The 17,756-nt window shown below is 38.2% G+C and overlaps 1 protein-coding gene across 3 annotated transcripts in view; it reads left to right on the top strand.

Moving 5' to 3' along the window:
- The window catches only part of LOC126416810 (transport and Golgi organization protein 1), a 168,097-nt gene that overhangs the window by 57,099 nt on the left and 93,242 nt on the right, over positions 1-17,756 (top strand). For all 3 annotated transcript variants that reach the window (XR_007575531.1, XM_050084692.1, XM_050084691.1), the window contains exons 7-8: positions 8,067-8,291; positions 14,731-14,802. Coding sequence is in view for 2 of the 3 variants with exons in the window: in XM_050084692.1 (XP_049940649.1) it covers positions 8,067-8,291; positions 14,731-14,802 (297 nt within the window). In the remaining variant the exon portion in view is untranslated. The remainder of the gene's footprint in view (positions 1-8,066; positions 8,292-14,730; positions 14,803-17,756) is intronic.

Genomic DNA, 17,756 nt, shown 5'->3' with positions numbered 1-17,756 from the left:
GTCAGATCCTTTCCTGTCAGTGCATTTTTACCCCTGGGATAGAATGTGTGTACCCCAAGTGTCTGCAAGTAGTACAATTCATATGAAAGTGAGTGACAGTTTTCTAAATGTTTGCAAATCATGTGACAAAGGCGGGACTTGGGCACTAGCCCAGTATTCACCTAGTTGGATGTAGGAAACTGCCTAACAATCACATCAAGGCGGGCTGGTGCACCAACCCTCATCATTAATCTAACGGTCAGATTCAGTCCATGCTTAGCGCACCTCCCCGCCATGGAAGCAGCTCTTTAACCTCCAGCTATCCGGGCAGGTGCAAACAAATACTACAGTGACATTTACGTTAGGTAGATTTTAGTAGTAATAAATATATTGTGATATTTTGAAATATTAAGTCTGCCACAAAAGTAATACGCAAACTTTTATTCCTTATAATCGTATTCTGGGAAACTTACTTTCATATTGGACTCTGTGCAATTACTTTTCTTTATTTTACTTTTTAATTCCCAACAGAATGGTTACATTTAAAACGTTAGCTACTTTTCACCATCTCTAACAGCCTGCGTGATTATGGCCTTCTGTGTTTGTGTATACCCAGAGCTTGATTTATAAGAAAGAGGTTCTGATACTGTGACTGTCGGGGGGGGGGGGGGGGGGGGGTTAGATTGAGACTTAATAAAATGTTATTTTAACTCCTTCTTCTTCTTCTTCTTCTTCTTCATCTTCTTCTTCTTTCTGAGCATTTCAAAAGTGTGAATACAGCATAAGAAGAAATAAAACTTCCATGTGCACCAACAATCTTTTATCATATGTTTTATTAATTAAGTTAATATTTCTCAGATAACGATTATTTACAAAACAGAAATTATAGTAGGGTGAACACCCACAAATCTAAAATATTAAGATGTTGTAAAATGAAAACAAAACTTAAATGTTTGTACCTACATTTATAAAACTGTTCAAAGTTTAAAGATTTTCATTGCACATCCCTCCCCCCCCCCCCCCCCCCCCTGCCCCCTCCCGTGCTGTGGATGTCTATAATGGAGTGTCACCCAAGAACAGCCAAGATTCCGTCTACTGTGAAGGGTCAGAACAAGTTGGTAGTGGACGATTCCAATTCAGAAAGAGTACTGAAAAAACAGTTTTTATTAACAGAGAGGCTCTACCATCAGTAATGATCAGATTCATTTGGGAAAACCCTCTGTTAGACTCACTAGATGGCTATGCAATTGTCTTGATGATAGTTGTCAACAGGAGAAAATTCATGAGATACTTCGTTTTGTTTTCACAATTCCATCAAAGATCTCACAATAGTCAAAAACATACAAAATGCTTTAATTGTATCGTGTTTGTTCAGCTCAAAGCAAACTGCAACTGACTCAACCTCTTTTTCCCCAAAAGTAATCTTTAATGTCTTCGCGCCAAGTGCTTGTGTCAACTGTACAGGCTGAATCGACCAAAGCTGCATCTTCCCCGCTCAGCGTTCTCTTTTCTGTTGCTTGTAAAAGGTTCTCATAAAAGACTTCAGGATTAATAGGCAGTTTAAGCTTATCCATTATACGCATTTTAGAACCCGTGACTATTAATTCAATGTAAACACATAAAACTACAACCACTTACTTTTTTGAATAGTTATTTATTATTCCATGAAACAGTTTTCACACCTTTTCAGTTTCATATTCAAATGGTTTTCTGGACGTTACAAAACTATTTCAAGCATAATGCTGGGGCTCACTGACAAGAAGTGAAACATGCTTTAATGTATTGTTTATCTGTTGATATGGATACAAAATTCAGTTTTGTACTAACTGCAACAGTATGGGCAGCTTTTTTTCTGTTAATGTCCATCTGTCTGCTTCCATTTTGATGGCCAGTTGGTACATCACTTCACATGCTTTTGTACAATCTCTATTCATTTACATTGTGACTGAAACTTCGCCAGCATCCAGCATGTGCTATACAACTGTTTCATGTAGCAAAGATCCTGACAAAAAGATAGTTCTACTTTGTTCAGAGATGTAATTTGTTCTTGTTTGCATGTATTAATGTCGATATAAGGGCAAATATTTTAGTCAGACTGCCGAAAACTAGAGAGCACAAAATAAAATAATATAAATAAAATGTCAAGTGATTTGATGTCTTATTTCTATTCATATATTAACGTATAATATAGTCAGTTAATGAGCAAATATTGTAATCAAGATTGGCATTAACATGAATGCCCAGGAATAAAGTAATACAGAGTTACGTTATTTGCAATGAGGTATAGTTGTTTGTACACACATTGAAAAAAAAAGTTTTGCGTCACCCTGGTTCCCAGAACTCCTGAAGATAGACATTGACTGTGGATATTGTATCACAGGCACAGTCTCTTTCACTGTTCAGAGATGTCACTAAACCCGCCCAAAAAATGTAAACAACCATGCATGAGCAGCGCCTGTTAGCGGAGGGAGTTTGACAGCCGATCAGTTCCAGTCATTCCACCAGGAAGGGGGAAGGTGGTACACAGTTCATGTTGCCTGTAATTCAACCATGCCTAGACGGTCAGTACCGCAGTTCGATTGCGTCCGCATTGTTACTTTGTGCCATGAAGGGCTCTCAACAAGAGAAATGTCCAGGTGTCTCAGAGTGAACCAAAGTGATGTTGTTCTGACATGGAGGAGATACAGAGAGACAGGACCTGCCGATGACACGCCTCGCTCAGGCCGCCCAAGGGCTACTACTGCAATGGATGATTACAGATTGTGGCTCTGAGGAACCCTGACAGCAGTGCCACCATGTTGAGTAATGCTTTTCGTGCAGCCACAGGATGTTCTGTTACGACTCAAACTGTGTGCAATAGCCTGCATGATGTGCAATTTGACTCCCGACGTCCTTGGCGAGGTCCATCTTTGCAATCACAACACCATGCAGCACGGTATAGATGGACCCAACAACATGCCGAATGGACCGCTCAGAATTGGCATCATGTTCTCTTCACCGATGAGTTTCGCCAATGCCTTCAACCAGAAAATCATCTGAGACGTGTTTGGAGGCAACCAGGTCAGGCTGAACACCTTAGACACACTATCCAGCGAGTGCAGAAATGTGGAGGTTACCTGCTGTTTTGGGGTGGCATTATGTGGGGCCGACGTACGCTGCTGGTGGTCGTGGATGGCGCTGTAACAGCTGTATGATACATGAGTGCTATCCTCCAACCGATAGTGCAACAATATCGGCAGCATATTGGTGAGTCATTCGTCATCATGGACAACAATTTGCGCCCCCCATCATGCACATCTTGTGAATGACTTCCTTCAGAATAACGACATTGTTCAACTAGAGTGGTCAGTATGTTCTCCAGACATGAACTTTATTGAACATGCCTGCAGTAGATTGAAAAGGGCTGTTTATGGGCAACGTGACCCACCCACCACTCTGAGGGATCTATGCCGAATCACCATTGAGGAGTGGGACAATCTGGACCTTGATGAACTTGTGGATAGTATGCCACGACGAATACATGCATGCATCAATGTAAGAGGACGTGATACTGGGTATTAGAGGTACCGGTGTGTACGGCAGTCTGGGCCACCACCTCTGATGGTCTCGCTGTATGATGGTGCAACATGCAATGTGTGGTTTTCATGAGCAGTAAAAAGGGTGGAAATGATGTTTATGTTGATCTGTATTCCAATATTCTGTACAGGTTCCGGAACTCTTGAGACCGAGGTGATGCAAAACTTTTTTTGATGTGTGTATGATCATGACCTTTATATTTAAATTTAAAGCAATAAAAAAACCTTTCAAATGACATACTGACTTATTTCTGTTCTTACATTAACATGATCTGGAATATTAGTAAGAGTAGATTCCGTGTATTTTAGGTAAAGGTAATATGTATAAAAGTTATAGTGTTTGTAATGAACTAAAGCCATTTGAATGACCATGCATTTTATATTTAAAACCAAGAACAAAAGTTGAAATGACATGTTGACTTATTTCTGTTCTCGCATTAAGATGATCTGGGATATTATTAAAGGCTGATTCTGTTTGTTTCAGCTAGAGGTAATATGTATAAAAGTACTGATTTAAGTTAGCAGTAGGAGGCTTTACCATTTAAAAAGATACTACAGATTTGTTCTGTGGTAGAATATTTACATTGACACCATTGTAGTTAACTAAGTACGGAGTAAGTCAACAGTTCATTTGAACTTTCGTTTTTGGTTTTAAATATAAAATGTACTGTTATACAAATGGATTTAGTTGTTTATACATATTACCTTTACCTAAAATAAACAGAATCTACTCTTACTATTATTCCAGATCATGTTAATGTAAGAAAAGAAATAAATCAGCAGTTCATTTGGAAAGTTTGTTATTATTTTAAGTTTAAATATAAAGGTCATGGTCATACAAACATCTGTATCTCATTTAAAATACTATAACTCTTTATTATTTTATTCCTGGGCATTCATGTTAATGCCAATCTTGATAAAAATATTTTTTCATAAATTGACTGTATTATACATTAATATACAAATAGAAGTAAGACATCAGATCACTTAACATTTTATGTATTTTATTTTATTTTGTGCTCTCATGTTATCACCAGTCGGATTAAAATACTTGCCTTCATATTGACTTTAATACATGTAAGCAAAAACTAGTTACATCTCTGTGAAAATTAGGCCAATGCCATATCTTTTTGTCAAGATCTTTGTTGCAAGCTACAGTTGTATAGCACATGCTGGATGCTGGAAAAGTTTCACTGTCACATTGTAAATGAATACAGATTGTATAAAAGCATGTGAAGTGATGTACCAACTGGCCATCAAAATGGAAGCAGACAGATATACACTAATGCAAAAAAGTCCCCATACTGTTGCAGTTAGTAGTAAACTAAATTTTGCATCCATATCGACAGATAAACAATAGTCATGGCGATACATTAAAGCATGTTCCATCTTCTTGTCACAGCACCCAGCATTATGCTACAAATAGTGATCTAACTCGTATGAAGATGAACCTGAAACGTTTGAAAACTGGTTCATGGAATAATAAACAATTACTCAAAAAAGTGAGTGGTTGCAGTTTTTTTTTTTTTTTTTTTTTTTTTTTTTTTTTTTTTTTTTTTTTTTTTTTTTACATTAATGGGCTGTTCTTTAGTTTTTTCATACAGTTTGATTCCCATAAATCTTTTTATTTTTTGCAGAAGCTCAATGACAATGACAGAAGACAAGCGTTTTGAGTTTCATTCGCAGTTGTAACAATTAAATGAGGATGGCATTGTTGATCGCTTAATTTTTAGCAACGAAGCCGCTTTTCACACTAATGGAAAAGTGAACAGGCATAATTGTCAAATATAGGGTACAAAGCATCCACACAAATGCATTAAATTTGAGCGTGATTCCCCAAAGGTAAATGTTTTTTGTGCTGTGTCGCGTCGAAAACTGTGCAGTCCATTCTTCTTTGCCGAGAGCACTGTCACTGGATATTCCTACTTGGACATGTTGCAGCAATGGCTGATGCCTCAAATGCAGTCGGACTCTTCCATACATCTTGCTGCAGGATGGGGCTCCACCCCATTTTCATCGTGAAGTTTGTGGGTACCTTAACACAGAGCTGGCGCATCGATGGATTGGGCGTGCTACAGAAGGGGACAGTTGTTTCATGAAATGGCCTCCCTGATCATCTGATCTCATTCCGTGTGACTTTTTTCTGTGGGGACACATTAAAGATCAGGTTTATGTACCGCCTCTATCATGTGATGTAGCAGAGCTCCGGGAGAGAATACGGAAAGTGACTGCCACAGTCTGCCAGGTCACTCATGGTTCACATATCGAATGTTTGTAGAAAAAACATTCAGAGTTCGTTCTTCAAAATGCAATATTTATGACATCTGTACAATGTTTAGTTCTTGTGCAATAAATAATTGAAAGTTTTCCCGGACTTTATGTACATCCTGCATTTATTAGACTGATATAAGTCTACATCTTGCAGTTCCTCGCAAACTTCTGAAAATTCTTGAAGTGCATCACACATCAATGCCAAATAGAAAACAAATTACTTAGATGTCAATTTCCAAAGTAAGCCTTCATACTTGCATCTGTCCAAAGCATCACATGTTGGGTCTTTATTAGCTGCTGCAAAATGGTTAGCTGAAATTGTTTGAAAACTGGACACTACCTGTCTTGTGTCCAACACTCTTCAAATTTTCAACAATTGAACAAGAAGTTCATCTGCAAACAAGTGCATCTCTAGGCTGTTCTTTGATGAGGCGTGGTGTAAACCATAAAGTGTTTCAATTACTGCTTTAAATGAGTTGAAACTTGTAATTTTCTTTACTATGTCACTTACACATAGTTCAAGCCTGCGATTACAGTGATATCAAACAATAACAGGCAGAAACTTGTATTTAAAAAGAGTCCAGTTGTCACTGCTGCTCAGTCATACATCACAGAAATTAATCTACTTTCTAAAATGTTTCATCTAATTTGTAGCCTTCAAGACATTGAGTCACAGAATAAAAAATGATGAGATGTCTCACTTCAGAGTTCAACTAATCGAAAAGTAAATTTATGTGGGATCTGTACTCAGTCTTGAAAGGCAAACTCAAACATGCAAAATCAGAGAACTGAGCAAACGCACCAGAATAGTGCCTCGGAAACCTTGGTGAAGTGTGTGGAGCATTTACAGAGGTATGGGGTTACCAGTGGGTACCATCACTAATGAAACACTGTGTTTATAACATGAATTACTTATTTTTCTTCTATCCTAACCATTTCTGAAAACTAAAGATTGATATGGTTACTGATATTCACACATGCTTTATTGGAATGGAGAATTCGGCCCATATTTAATCCATTGAGCATTTGCACATTGATTTCTGCTTCAAAGTTATTAAAAGATTGGTTTTCTTTTGCAATCTTACAGGCAGTGTGAAAAATTCTTGATGTAACTTCTTTTTCTTCTGATATGCTCATCAAACAAACATTTTCCAGTATTTCTTTTTGGAACTCTGCTAAAATTTTTATAGTTGCTTCAGTGAACAGCACAGTCTTTGTGATCAAATATCTTTTTTTCTCAATGCTATTTGTTGCTGGTGTCGAGTTTCCCCAAAACTAGTCATATCACATGCAATCCATTGCTGTTTCCCCAAGCCCCCCTCCCCCAACACCACCCAAAGATACGACTTTTCGGCAAGCCTCACTACCCACTTTCTTGTTGTTTACAATAAACCATTTTAATTTTTTACAAAACTTGCTCTTCTGTTCAAAAGTCCAACAGTGTGGCCACCGTTTATTATCTTCTTTGGAGTCATGAATAGAAGAAGATAGAGTGACACTAGCTGAAGCAGGTAATGGTGAAACCAATTAAACTGTTTACATTGGTGGTGGCAGGCATTTTTCAGCTTCGTCTAAGTTCTTGTTTTTGGGTTTTTTGCTGAAATAAATAATAATTGTATCCGTTATACATGGTGAGCAAAAGCTTTGCGCACTTTGAGTTTAAAATATTACTTGAGAGATCTGAGCAAGCACACCAGCTGAGCAAACACACCAGAATCGTGGCAGGTAGTATGGACACTTGACACACCAGCCTGAGTCCAATCTAAAAAACTGACTGAAGTGGCATATGGTGGTTGGCAGTAGTGTAGTGGAACATGCACAGAGTGGTGAACCAGGCTGAAAGGGGAAGATGGGTCAGCTGGCCACAACCAACTGCCTTGCCTGCCACTGTGTATGTCTAGATAAAGTAAGTCTAGTCTCACACCAAGCAGTCATAATTTTACATTGCTTCAACTGCAGCAAAACTTCTATCTTACCACATCTCGAAACCTGTGGTTCTGATGTCCCCCCCCCCCCCCCCCCCCCCAAATCCCCCTTCATAGATACCAGTATTGGGTACCAGTGGGAACCTCACTAACGAAGCATTGTGTATACATGTATGTTCAAAGTGTTTTGTAACATGAACTTACTTATTGTTCTTCAGTTCTAACCATATCTGAATACTAATGATTGCTCCTTAATCACAATCAGCTGTAAATATGTCACTCATTCCTCTGTAGAATATTTTGAAATGTTGTTTAGGCTGCACGAACTGAACTGGAGGAGCAGGTGGCTTCTCTGGAGAAGGAGCTGGAAGCTGCAACAGAAGCTGGTCTTGAACTGAACCGGATGCTGTCAGATTTCCTCTCCACTCAACATGGCTCAGAAACATTGGTGAAAAGTGTGGAGCATTTACAAAAGCAACTTGATGCTCAACAACACACTATCACTGAAATGAATAATAATCTCAGCATCAAAAGCCAAGAGGTAAGAGTATGCTTCCATGTTAAACTGCATATTACTGTGAAAACAACTTTATTAAAGTTAGCTAACATGTGCTATAGGAAATGTTAGGGTAGTTAAAGACACTAATAGTAGTAGATGACTTTTGCTGTAACTGACATTGGCAAAAACAAAGCAGACATAGAATGCAGACTTGTAGTAGCAATAAGTGTGTTTTGTATTTGAAATAGAGATGTATTAACACTGCATATAAATTTAAGTGTTACGATGTGTCTTCTCAAAATATTTGTCTGTAATGTCTTCATAAATGAAAGTGAAACGAGAGAAGGAGCAATATACTGTGTTGTATAAGAACACTAATGTTACAGAAGAATACTGAAGATTATAATGGTAGATTGTATCACCAATGTAGAGGAACTGAATCGAATTGGAGAGAAACAAACTTTATGCCATAGGGTGACTAAAAGAATGTTTGAGTTGATAACACACATTCTGAGGAATCAAAGAATAATTAATTTTGTAATGGAGAGAAGTGTAGAGGAAGGGGATGTAAATTGTAGAGCGCGACCAAAGACTACAGTTCGTAGTTTCAAATGTATTAGTCCTCCTGTCTTCTGCTGCTCTCTTCCACAAAGCTTTCACTTCTGTTAATGCGATCCACCATCTTGTATTCTTTTCGTCCTTTCATTCTTCTCCAACACACTAATCCTTTTAATGGACTCACTAGTAGACAGTCCCATAGCAACATTTGAGGAAGTCAGTTGTTTGTTCTTTTTCTCAAAGCTTCCAATATTGATCTCCTCTCCCCTATTCTTTCCAGCACTTCTTTATTAGACACACTGTTACCAACTAATCCTTCACATCCTCTTCCAAACCCACATCTCAATGCTTGCAACCATCCCCTGTCCTCTTTACTTATTATCTATGTTTCAAATTTCCAGCTGCATAGTGTGCCACACTCCTGAAACAAAATATTTAGCTAGACTTTTTGTGAGCTCGTTATCTAGCTTTCCATACAAGAAGTTCATCTTCCTGTTGAAAACTTCCTTAACTACCCCAATTTGAGCTTTGACCTACTATTGGCACCATAGATCTTCTGTTATTATCCTTCCTAGATATTTGAAATCTGTCACTTGGCTGATTTTAATTTGTTCTATTTTAATTTTATCTCCTTTGCCAATCACTACGCATATTGTTTCTTTTCCTTATTGAACACCATATCACATTTTTGCCAGGACTCATTCAGATCTGTCCACATATGTTTGCTCTTCTTTCATTTCCTGCTAGTAACACCATATCATCTGCAAATTGTATAGTATACATGCTATTCTCTTTTCTCCTACACAAACTCCACTTTTTTTACAGCTGAACCCATCTGCATCTCTTGTTCCTTTACACTTTCTAATCCCAAAACTGTTCTGCAATGAACCAACTAGTATTTGCATAAAACCTTCTGCTCTCCTCTCTCAGTAATACTTTGTATTTTAACTGCATGAGAAATTAAATTAATAGTCCTATGTCCTTCACACTTGTCAGTATTCTTCCTTTTTCTATTGGTGTCATTACTGTTATGATAGAATCCGCTGCCTATTCTCATATTTTGTACATCTCACTACAAAAGTGGTCTCTCTCTCTCTCTCTCTCTCTCTCTCTCTCTCTCTCTCTCTCTCTCTCACCCCCCCCCCCCCCCCCCCCCTCCCTCCCTCCCTCCTTCCCCCCTCCCCTCCCCACTCCCACTTGCTCCCCCCCCCCCCCTCCCTCCTCTTCCTCTGTCTCCCAAGCTATTCATCACTTCTGCTGGTAAATCAATTCCCGCATCTTATTCATTGTTTTTTGCGCTTCATCCTTTTTCGTCATCTGGCTGTCTTTATGTTGCTTGAGCTTTGATCCATCTCATAAAGACACAGTATATATTCTTGCCATCCATTTAACGCATCTTATGACTCTTGGGTTGCTGTTTCTTCCTTTCTTTCAATTTCCGTATTAAACATCCTGTTCATATCTCCATAGCTTATATGTACATCATTTCATACGTTCACTTTTTCTCTGTTTCCTAACATTTTCATTTCATCCATTTTTCTCTTGCATGTTTTATTTTTCTCCTTAATTCATTATTTAGTTTCCTGTGTCATTTTTCCTTCTGTATTTCTTCCATTTCCTTTGCTCTTCCATCATTTTCAACATGTATTCTGTTACCCATTCATTCCTGGTGACTTCAGACTTTGTTTTCTGCAACATATGTTGCAGCTGCCATGAGACTGCCCTTTTCCTCCCCACACTTTTTGCATCTTTACTTGTATTTCCCCTATGACCAGGCAAAGAATTTGCATTAAATTTTGCTTGAAAATGGAGTAAAGTGCAGCACCGCATTTGAAATGTTGATTGTGGCTTTTGACCAGTCTGCTATGAGTAAGATACGAGTTTACTGGTGGTATAAACATTTCATAGAGGGTCAAGAAAACATTGAAGACGACAACTGCCCTGGTTGCCCTAGCACATCAGTTACTGATGATGAAGAAAATGGTTCTGGAAAATCATTGAATCACCATCAGAGAGGTTTGCCCATAACAAGCAATTTTGGATGTTTAAAGCATAAAATGTGTAGCAGGAAAGTTTGTATGAAAATTGTTGAATTTCAACCGAAACAGCATCGTATAGACGTTGCTCAGGAATTGCTGAACAAAATTGACAACAATTCAGAACTTCTAACAGGTGACGAAATGTTGGTGTAGAGATACGATGTCGAAACTGAGGCCCAATTATCCCAATGGAAACTTCCTGAAGAGCTAAGACTGAAAAATAGTCAACAATTACAGTCACATATGAAGGTTCTTCTCACAGTTTGCTTTGATTACTATGGGATATTCCATCATGAGTTCCTGCCTTATGACCATACGATCAGTAAGGAATACTATCTGGAAGTCGCATTTGTGAGAAGAAATCTGAAGAAAATGACCAGAATTGTGGCCAAACCACTTGGGCAAATTGCATCACAATAATGTTCCTGCTTACACCTCGATACTTGTTCATGATTTTGGCAAAAAACAAAACTGTTATGTTGCCTTAGCCACCATATTCCCTGGACATGGCCCCCTGTGATTTCTTTCTATTCCTGAGGCTGAAGAGAAACATGAAAGGATGTCATTTTGCCACCATCGATGTGTAAAAACAGAATCACTGAAGGAGCTGAACACTATATCGAAAAGTGACTTCCAGAAGTGCTTCCAAGATTGTAAAAAGTATTGGCACAAGTGTATTATATCTGGGGCAACTACTTTGAAGGGGACAAAGTTGATGAATAAATAAAGATTCTTTAAGAAAAACAAAAATCCCCATAACTTTATCACACCTCGTATGTAGTCATATAGGTACCTCTATCCATTTAGACTAGAATCTCATTTATATCATCTCATTTTGTGGTTCTGAAACAACATGTTGCCAACAGCTAACGAGTTTCTTTTGCAAAAATAATTAGTCTTTCGCCTCTTATCATTGCTTGTTCATAGTCCATAGTGTCTTACTATATCTCCTTCCATTCCTTTCACCCACCACAGCATTCCAATTCCCCATAGCAGTTATGCAGGCATTTCTTATGGGAAAAATATTTTATCTTTTCATAATATTCTTTTGTCTCCTCATCTTTACTGTGGATGGTTTACATGTGTACCTGTCTGAATACCACATCTTTTGACTTTCGTGAGGTCTTATATGAATCTGTCATCTGTCTACATGTTCCACTTTTTTTCCATCCAAACAATATTCTCTCTCCATTTTCTCAACGTTTTTCCTCTTACGAGTAGTACAACATAAATACATCACTTTTTATCACACTATTTCTTCTCCATCTCACCTCACACATACCAATTACATCCAGGTTCTTCTTTACTATCTCTTGTATGGCATTATCTAACTTTCCTCTCTACAGTATAGTTGGTATATTTCATGTTTCTGTTCTCGTAATTTGCTGGTTTTTTATTCTTTGTGGGTATTCTCTCTCAATTTATTCCTCTACCAGAGGTCAGAGCAATCTGGAATCTTTTACATGAATCACCAAACAACAAGTTGGGCATTAAACTTCCTGGCAGATTAAAACTATGTACTGGACCAAGACTTGAACTCAGGACATTTTCCTTTCATTGGCAAGTGCTCTACCAACTGAGCTACTCAAGCACAATTCACAACCCATCTTCGCAGCTTTACTTCTGCCAATACCTTGTCTGGATAATTTCTGTGAAGTTTGGAAGGTAGGAGATGAAGTACTAACAAAAGTGAAGCTGTAAGGTCGAGTCATGAGCCGTACTTGGGTAGCTCCAGTTAAAAGAGCACTTAACCGCAAAAGACAAAGGTGCCAAGTTCGAGTCTCATTCCAGCACACAGTTTTAATCTGCCAGGAAGTTTCATATCAGTGTACATTCTGCCTCAGAGTGAAAATTTCATTCTTAAAACAATTTTGACATGTTTTACATTTTCACATCTGTTTGAAAAAAGTTCCTTTCATAAATTACTCTTGCACGAAAGTGTATGGCCTCCATCAATACTTCCTGCTTGTTCCATTCATAAGTATTGTGTATATATTATTGAATCTTTTTTCTGTAACTTCTATTGCTCCATCCTACCAAAAATGTGATCGAAACATTGTTGTAACAGCATGTTAAAGGGATGATGAGCAGAAACATTCTGATCTCCTTCTTAATAGTGTGTTGATCCACCTATGTAATGCAATACAACACTGATTCTGCCTGAATGAACTCCACAGGTCTGAGGTAGGTTACCAGAAGTATATAGCATCTGATGTATATGCAGAGCTCCTGCTGCAGTTCCCATAAATTACAGGTCTGTTGACTGTGGGCCTGGAGCTGCTGCTTGATAGTGTCCCAGATGCTTTCCATCAGGTTCCGATCAGTCAAATCTGGTCACCAAGAAATCAAGATGAGTTTGCTATCATGATCCTTAAACCATTGTAGCACAATTCTGGACCTGTGACACAGACAGTTGTCCTGCTAGGTAGATGCCATTGGGGAAGAAATGTAGGGAATGCAGTAGTCTACCGTAATGTTCACATAGTTCATAGCTGTCTTGATACACTCAATTACAGCCACAGATCACATGAAAGCCCACAATATCATTCCCCAAAGCATAACACTGCCCCAAGCAGGCATTCACCTGGATGGCAATGTATCCAGATTCAGCCATCAACCTGGTGTAACGAGAAACGTGATTCATCTGACCATGCAGCACATTTCCATTATTGATTCACAGTTTATCTTGATCATCTCGTACCCATTGCAATCATAATTGATTAAATATTTGGGTCAACATGGGAACACACAGCGATCATCTGCTGTGGAACCCAATGTTTAACAATATGCACTGAACAGTGTGCTCCAAAACACTTGGGCCTGCACCGGCAATGTTCTCTGTCATCAAATCTGCCACAGGTTGCTGCCTATCATGCATTACAGAGTGGGCAAGTCTCCAACCTCCACAATCACTGATATGGGGTGTGGACGTCCAACACCTTGTCACCCAGTCATGGATTTGCTGTTCTTCAACCACAGTCCATTGGTTCTCACAACAGTAGCATGCAAACAGTCAATCAGCTTCACTATTTTTGAGATGCTTACACCCAGGTGTTCACCATTTGTCATTTGCCTCAGCGCCTGGAGATGGCAGTGGCCATATGTGTCTGAGTTGTTGTGTGAATGTGTATATTTCTTCTGCATCTGATGATGAAGGGCTTAGTCCAGAATCTGAATATGTCCAACATTCTTATTCATTGTGCCTGTTTGTGACTTAATGCCTCCTCTGTGTGATGAGTGGCAGTCTGTCCTTTTCATATAATTGTTTTTCTATCCTGAATTTTCTGTTGTTTTTATTTTGCCATGTATCAAAGTAACTTATGTCGGTGGATTTTTCCACTTGTTACCCATATCATCACTAGAATGATTTTCCATTAAGTCTGTGCTTTGCTTGTATACTTCCCTTTCCACTTCACTTGCCAGCCAGCAGTGCTATTAGGCAGCATTCAATTTAATGGTGGTCGTTCTCATAATGTTTCGCTCCTCATGTTTTGGCTCATCCATGTATAGGAAGAGGCATGAGACCAAATTTGCTGTAGGGAGAAAAATATATTGAAATATAGCATTGGCAATTATTAGGTAATTTCAGCACAAACTTAATTGAGTTGAATTGTGCCGTTACCCTTTGCATAACTGCTATTACCTGGAACCATGAGTTGGTTCAGCTACAAGTTCTGTCTTCTCCTATATATTTTATTATTAAATGGACTATATGGTTTTCTTTGTCAGTTAATTACTTCAACCGTAGTAAAAGTATGCCTACTTTTCTATGGAAAATATCTGTAATTTTCTAATAATTGACTTGGACTGCATACATTTTGTGTAAAATTGCGATTGTCTATTGTGGTGATTTTAGTTTTTAACTGTCATGTGATGTCTTCCAGAATGAAAATCTTCAACAGGAACTGGCTGCAGCAACCGAAAAACTCTCAGTACAAGAAGAGGAGTTACAGAAAGTAAGATTACACTTTAATGATAACATTGATAACAACAATAATATTAATAATATAATCCATGTGACGTGTAGATAGAACTTAATAAACTATTGAAAATAACTGGGGGGGGGGGGGGGGGGGGAGATAAATCGATATTTTCGGAAGTCTTTTGTGGAACATTGATGCTCTTACAGCTTCCAACAAACAGTGATGTTATTACATGAACAGAGAAGTTGCTATGTGGTCACCTACACATGTGACTGCTACAAGGGCAGTCATCAGTATTCTGATTCCATGAATTGTTACTGCTTGTTGCCACTATCCACTTCGATGCACATAAAGATAGTGTAGTACTCAGCAGTGTAATATATGTTATAACATCATTATTAAACTAGCGTGTAAGTCAAAATCTGACTTCATGAAATTTTCAGAGCAGAAAGAGGGGGAGAACCCTGTGACTAGTTTGCTCTCAGTGTGCTGTTATTTTAGCAATAGGCTGGCAGCTGGTCTGTGTTCATTCATACATGCATGCAAAGCAATATTGTTATTGATTTAGAGTTCCATCACTCTAATGCGGTGATAGTCAACTTGGTCCCTACTGCCTACTAGTGGGTGTTCCAACTTTCATTGTGGGTGGTAAGTGACAGGTTTTCATAAAATGTTTGGTAAGCAGTTATTATTATGTCCTTTAACTTGTTGTAACTCTGCTTTATAAAGTAAAGTTACTTCCTTACTTTACACATCACTATTACTGTGGAACAAGTGGACAATTAGAAAATTTTACTATTAACAGATGTACAAAAGTGGATGATGATAAAACAGGTTGACTACCTGTGCTGTAGTGAATATATTTTGCACCTAGTAGACATTGTAGTATTGCTTTTCTGTACACTGCAATAGAGTGCTGCCTGGGTAGAACCATCACAGATAGCAACCCAGTGAATACGTTCATAATGATTTTCAGCTGCAGAAACTAGGAAATTGCTGGGTGATGAAAGTTAATGGCAGTGCGATTGAATTTTTAATAGCAGCTTGGCTGAATAGAAATTATCGATGGCAAATCCTAAAGAAGTTCAACTTTGCCAGCCAAGAGACATTCTTACAAACACCCAACATGGAATTTTGTAATAAATTGTCCAATGATTAATATGTAATAACACAAGTCAAAGTAAATGTTTAGAACTATAAAGTAATTTCTTTCGAGAAAATGCTATTTGTTAATCATACATCTGTATTTCATACATTAAAAGGGCTTTAGTAACCAGTAGGGCGTAAATACATATGTATTTGTTCACTTTGAGGAGTGAATAAGGAACTATTTTGGTTAAGGTATTTCAAATCAGTTTTTGCAACTATTAAAACTTGTATGACAAAATACATACATATTTTAAATAGTGGAAAAGATGGATTGAAGTACCTTAAATAATTACACAGCAACTACAGAGACTGCAAATCAAGGAACTTAAAAATTTGGTATGTGGCTATGGAGTTACCAGCCAAGCAGACAAGGCAATAATTGGTTATTCCTTACCTTGTTCAGACCAATAAATATAGTCATTGTTTTCACTGTCGTACCAAGATAATTTATGAATATTTATAATTACAGGTGTGGTACAAAAGGAGGACTACTAGGATTTAACATCTAGTTGACAATAAGGTCATTAGAATTGGAGCACAAGCTTGGAATGAGAGAAGCAGGAGTAAAGAAATTAGCCATGTGCTATCCAAACGTACCATCCCCACCAGAGAAAACTTAAAACTGGATGGGCAGATGGAGATTTGAAGCATTTTACTCCTGAAAGCAAGGGATTTATAACAATATCCTTGTTAATTCTTTTGGAAAAGTTTTCTGCATATCTGCACATGTGGAAATCGTGATTCTGTTGATTACTGTATGTGCAAATCCATCCCCCCCCCCCCCCTTCCCCACCTCTTCCACCTCCTACTGCCACCCATGAAATTGGAGTGCGCATGGTTTCCTTACCTCAACCATACAGATTGCCATACCACATGAAACTACAATGGAGAAGTATCTGTGCAGAGGCCAGACTAATCCATGGTTCCTGAAGAGGGGCAGCTGCCTTTTCAGGAGTCACAGGGGCAGTATTCTGAATAATTGATCTGGTTTTGCAACATTAACCAGTGTGGCTTTATTGTACTGGTACTCAAATGGTTGAAACAAGGAGGAAACTGAAACCATGAGGCATGCAGCTCCACTGTACAGCTTAGTGATGATCCTGTCATTGTTGGTAAAATATTCCTGATGTAAAATTGTCCCCCATATGAATCTGGATGGGCACTACTCAGGATGTTGTCATTAGGAGAAACAAGACTGGCACTCTGTGGGCTGGAGAGTGGGATGTTAGATCCCTTAATTAGTTGGGTAGGTTAGTCAATTTAAAAACAAAATGGATTATAGTGAGAATTACTGAATTGAGATGGCAAGAAGAACAAAACTTCTGGTTATATCAGTACAGGCATTATCAACACAAAAAAGATAGGGGTAATGCAAGAGTAAGTCTGATAATGAAGTAGAAAATATAAATGTGAGTAAGTTACTATGAACAGAATAGTCAACACTTTATCATAGCCAAGATAGACCAGAGGGTAACATGCATCACAATAGTATGAATTTATATGTCAACTACCTCCACAGATGATGAAGAAATTGAAAGAGTGTATGATGAGTGAATTAAATTAAGGAAAACAAAGATTTAATTGTGCTGATTGACTGGAATTCAGTAATAGGAAAAGGAAGACAAGGAAAAATAGTAATATGACACAGACTGGAGGAAAGGAACAAAAGAAGAAGCCACCTGGTAGAATTTTGCACACAGTATAACTTAATCAGTGCTAACACTTGATTCTTCATCTACATGACTACTCAGCAGTTGACACATAAGTACCTCGCAGAGGATTCATCAGACTACATTCAGACTGTATGTCTACCATCATTCTCAGACAGTGTGCGAGAA

This window comes from Schistocerca serialis, chromosome 8 (assembly GCF_023864345.2).
Source record: "Schistocerca serialis cubense isolate TAMUIC-IGC-003099 chromosome 8, iqSchSeri2.2, whole genome shotgun sequence".
Classification (NCBI taxonomy): Eukaryota; Metazoa; Arthropoda; class Insecta; order Orthoptera; family Acrididae; genus Schistocerca; species Schistocerca serialis.
Note: the sequence above shows the minus strand (reverse complement) of the source record. Positions and strands in the feature narration are given on the sequence as shown.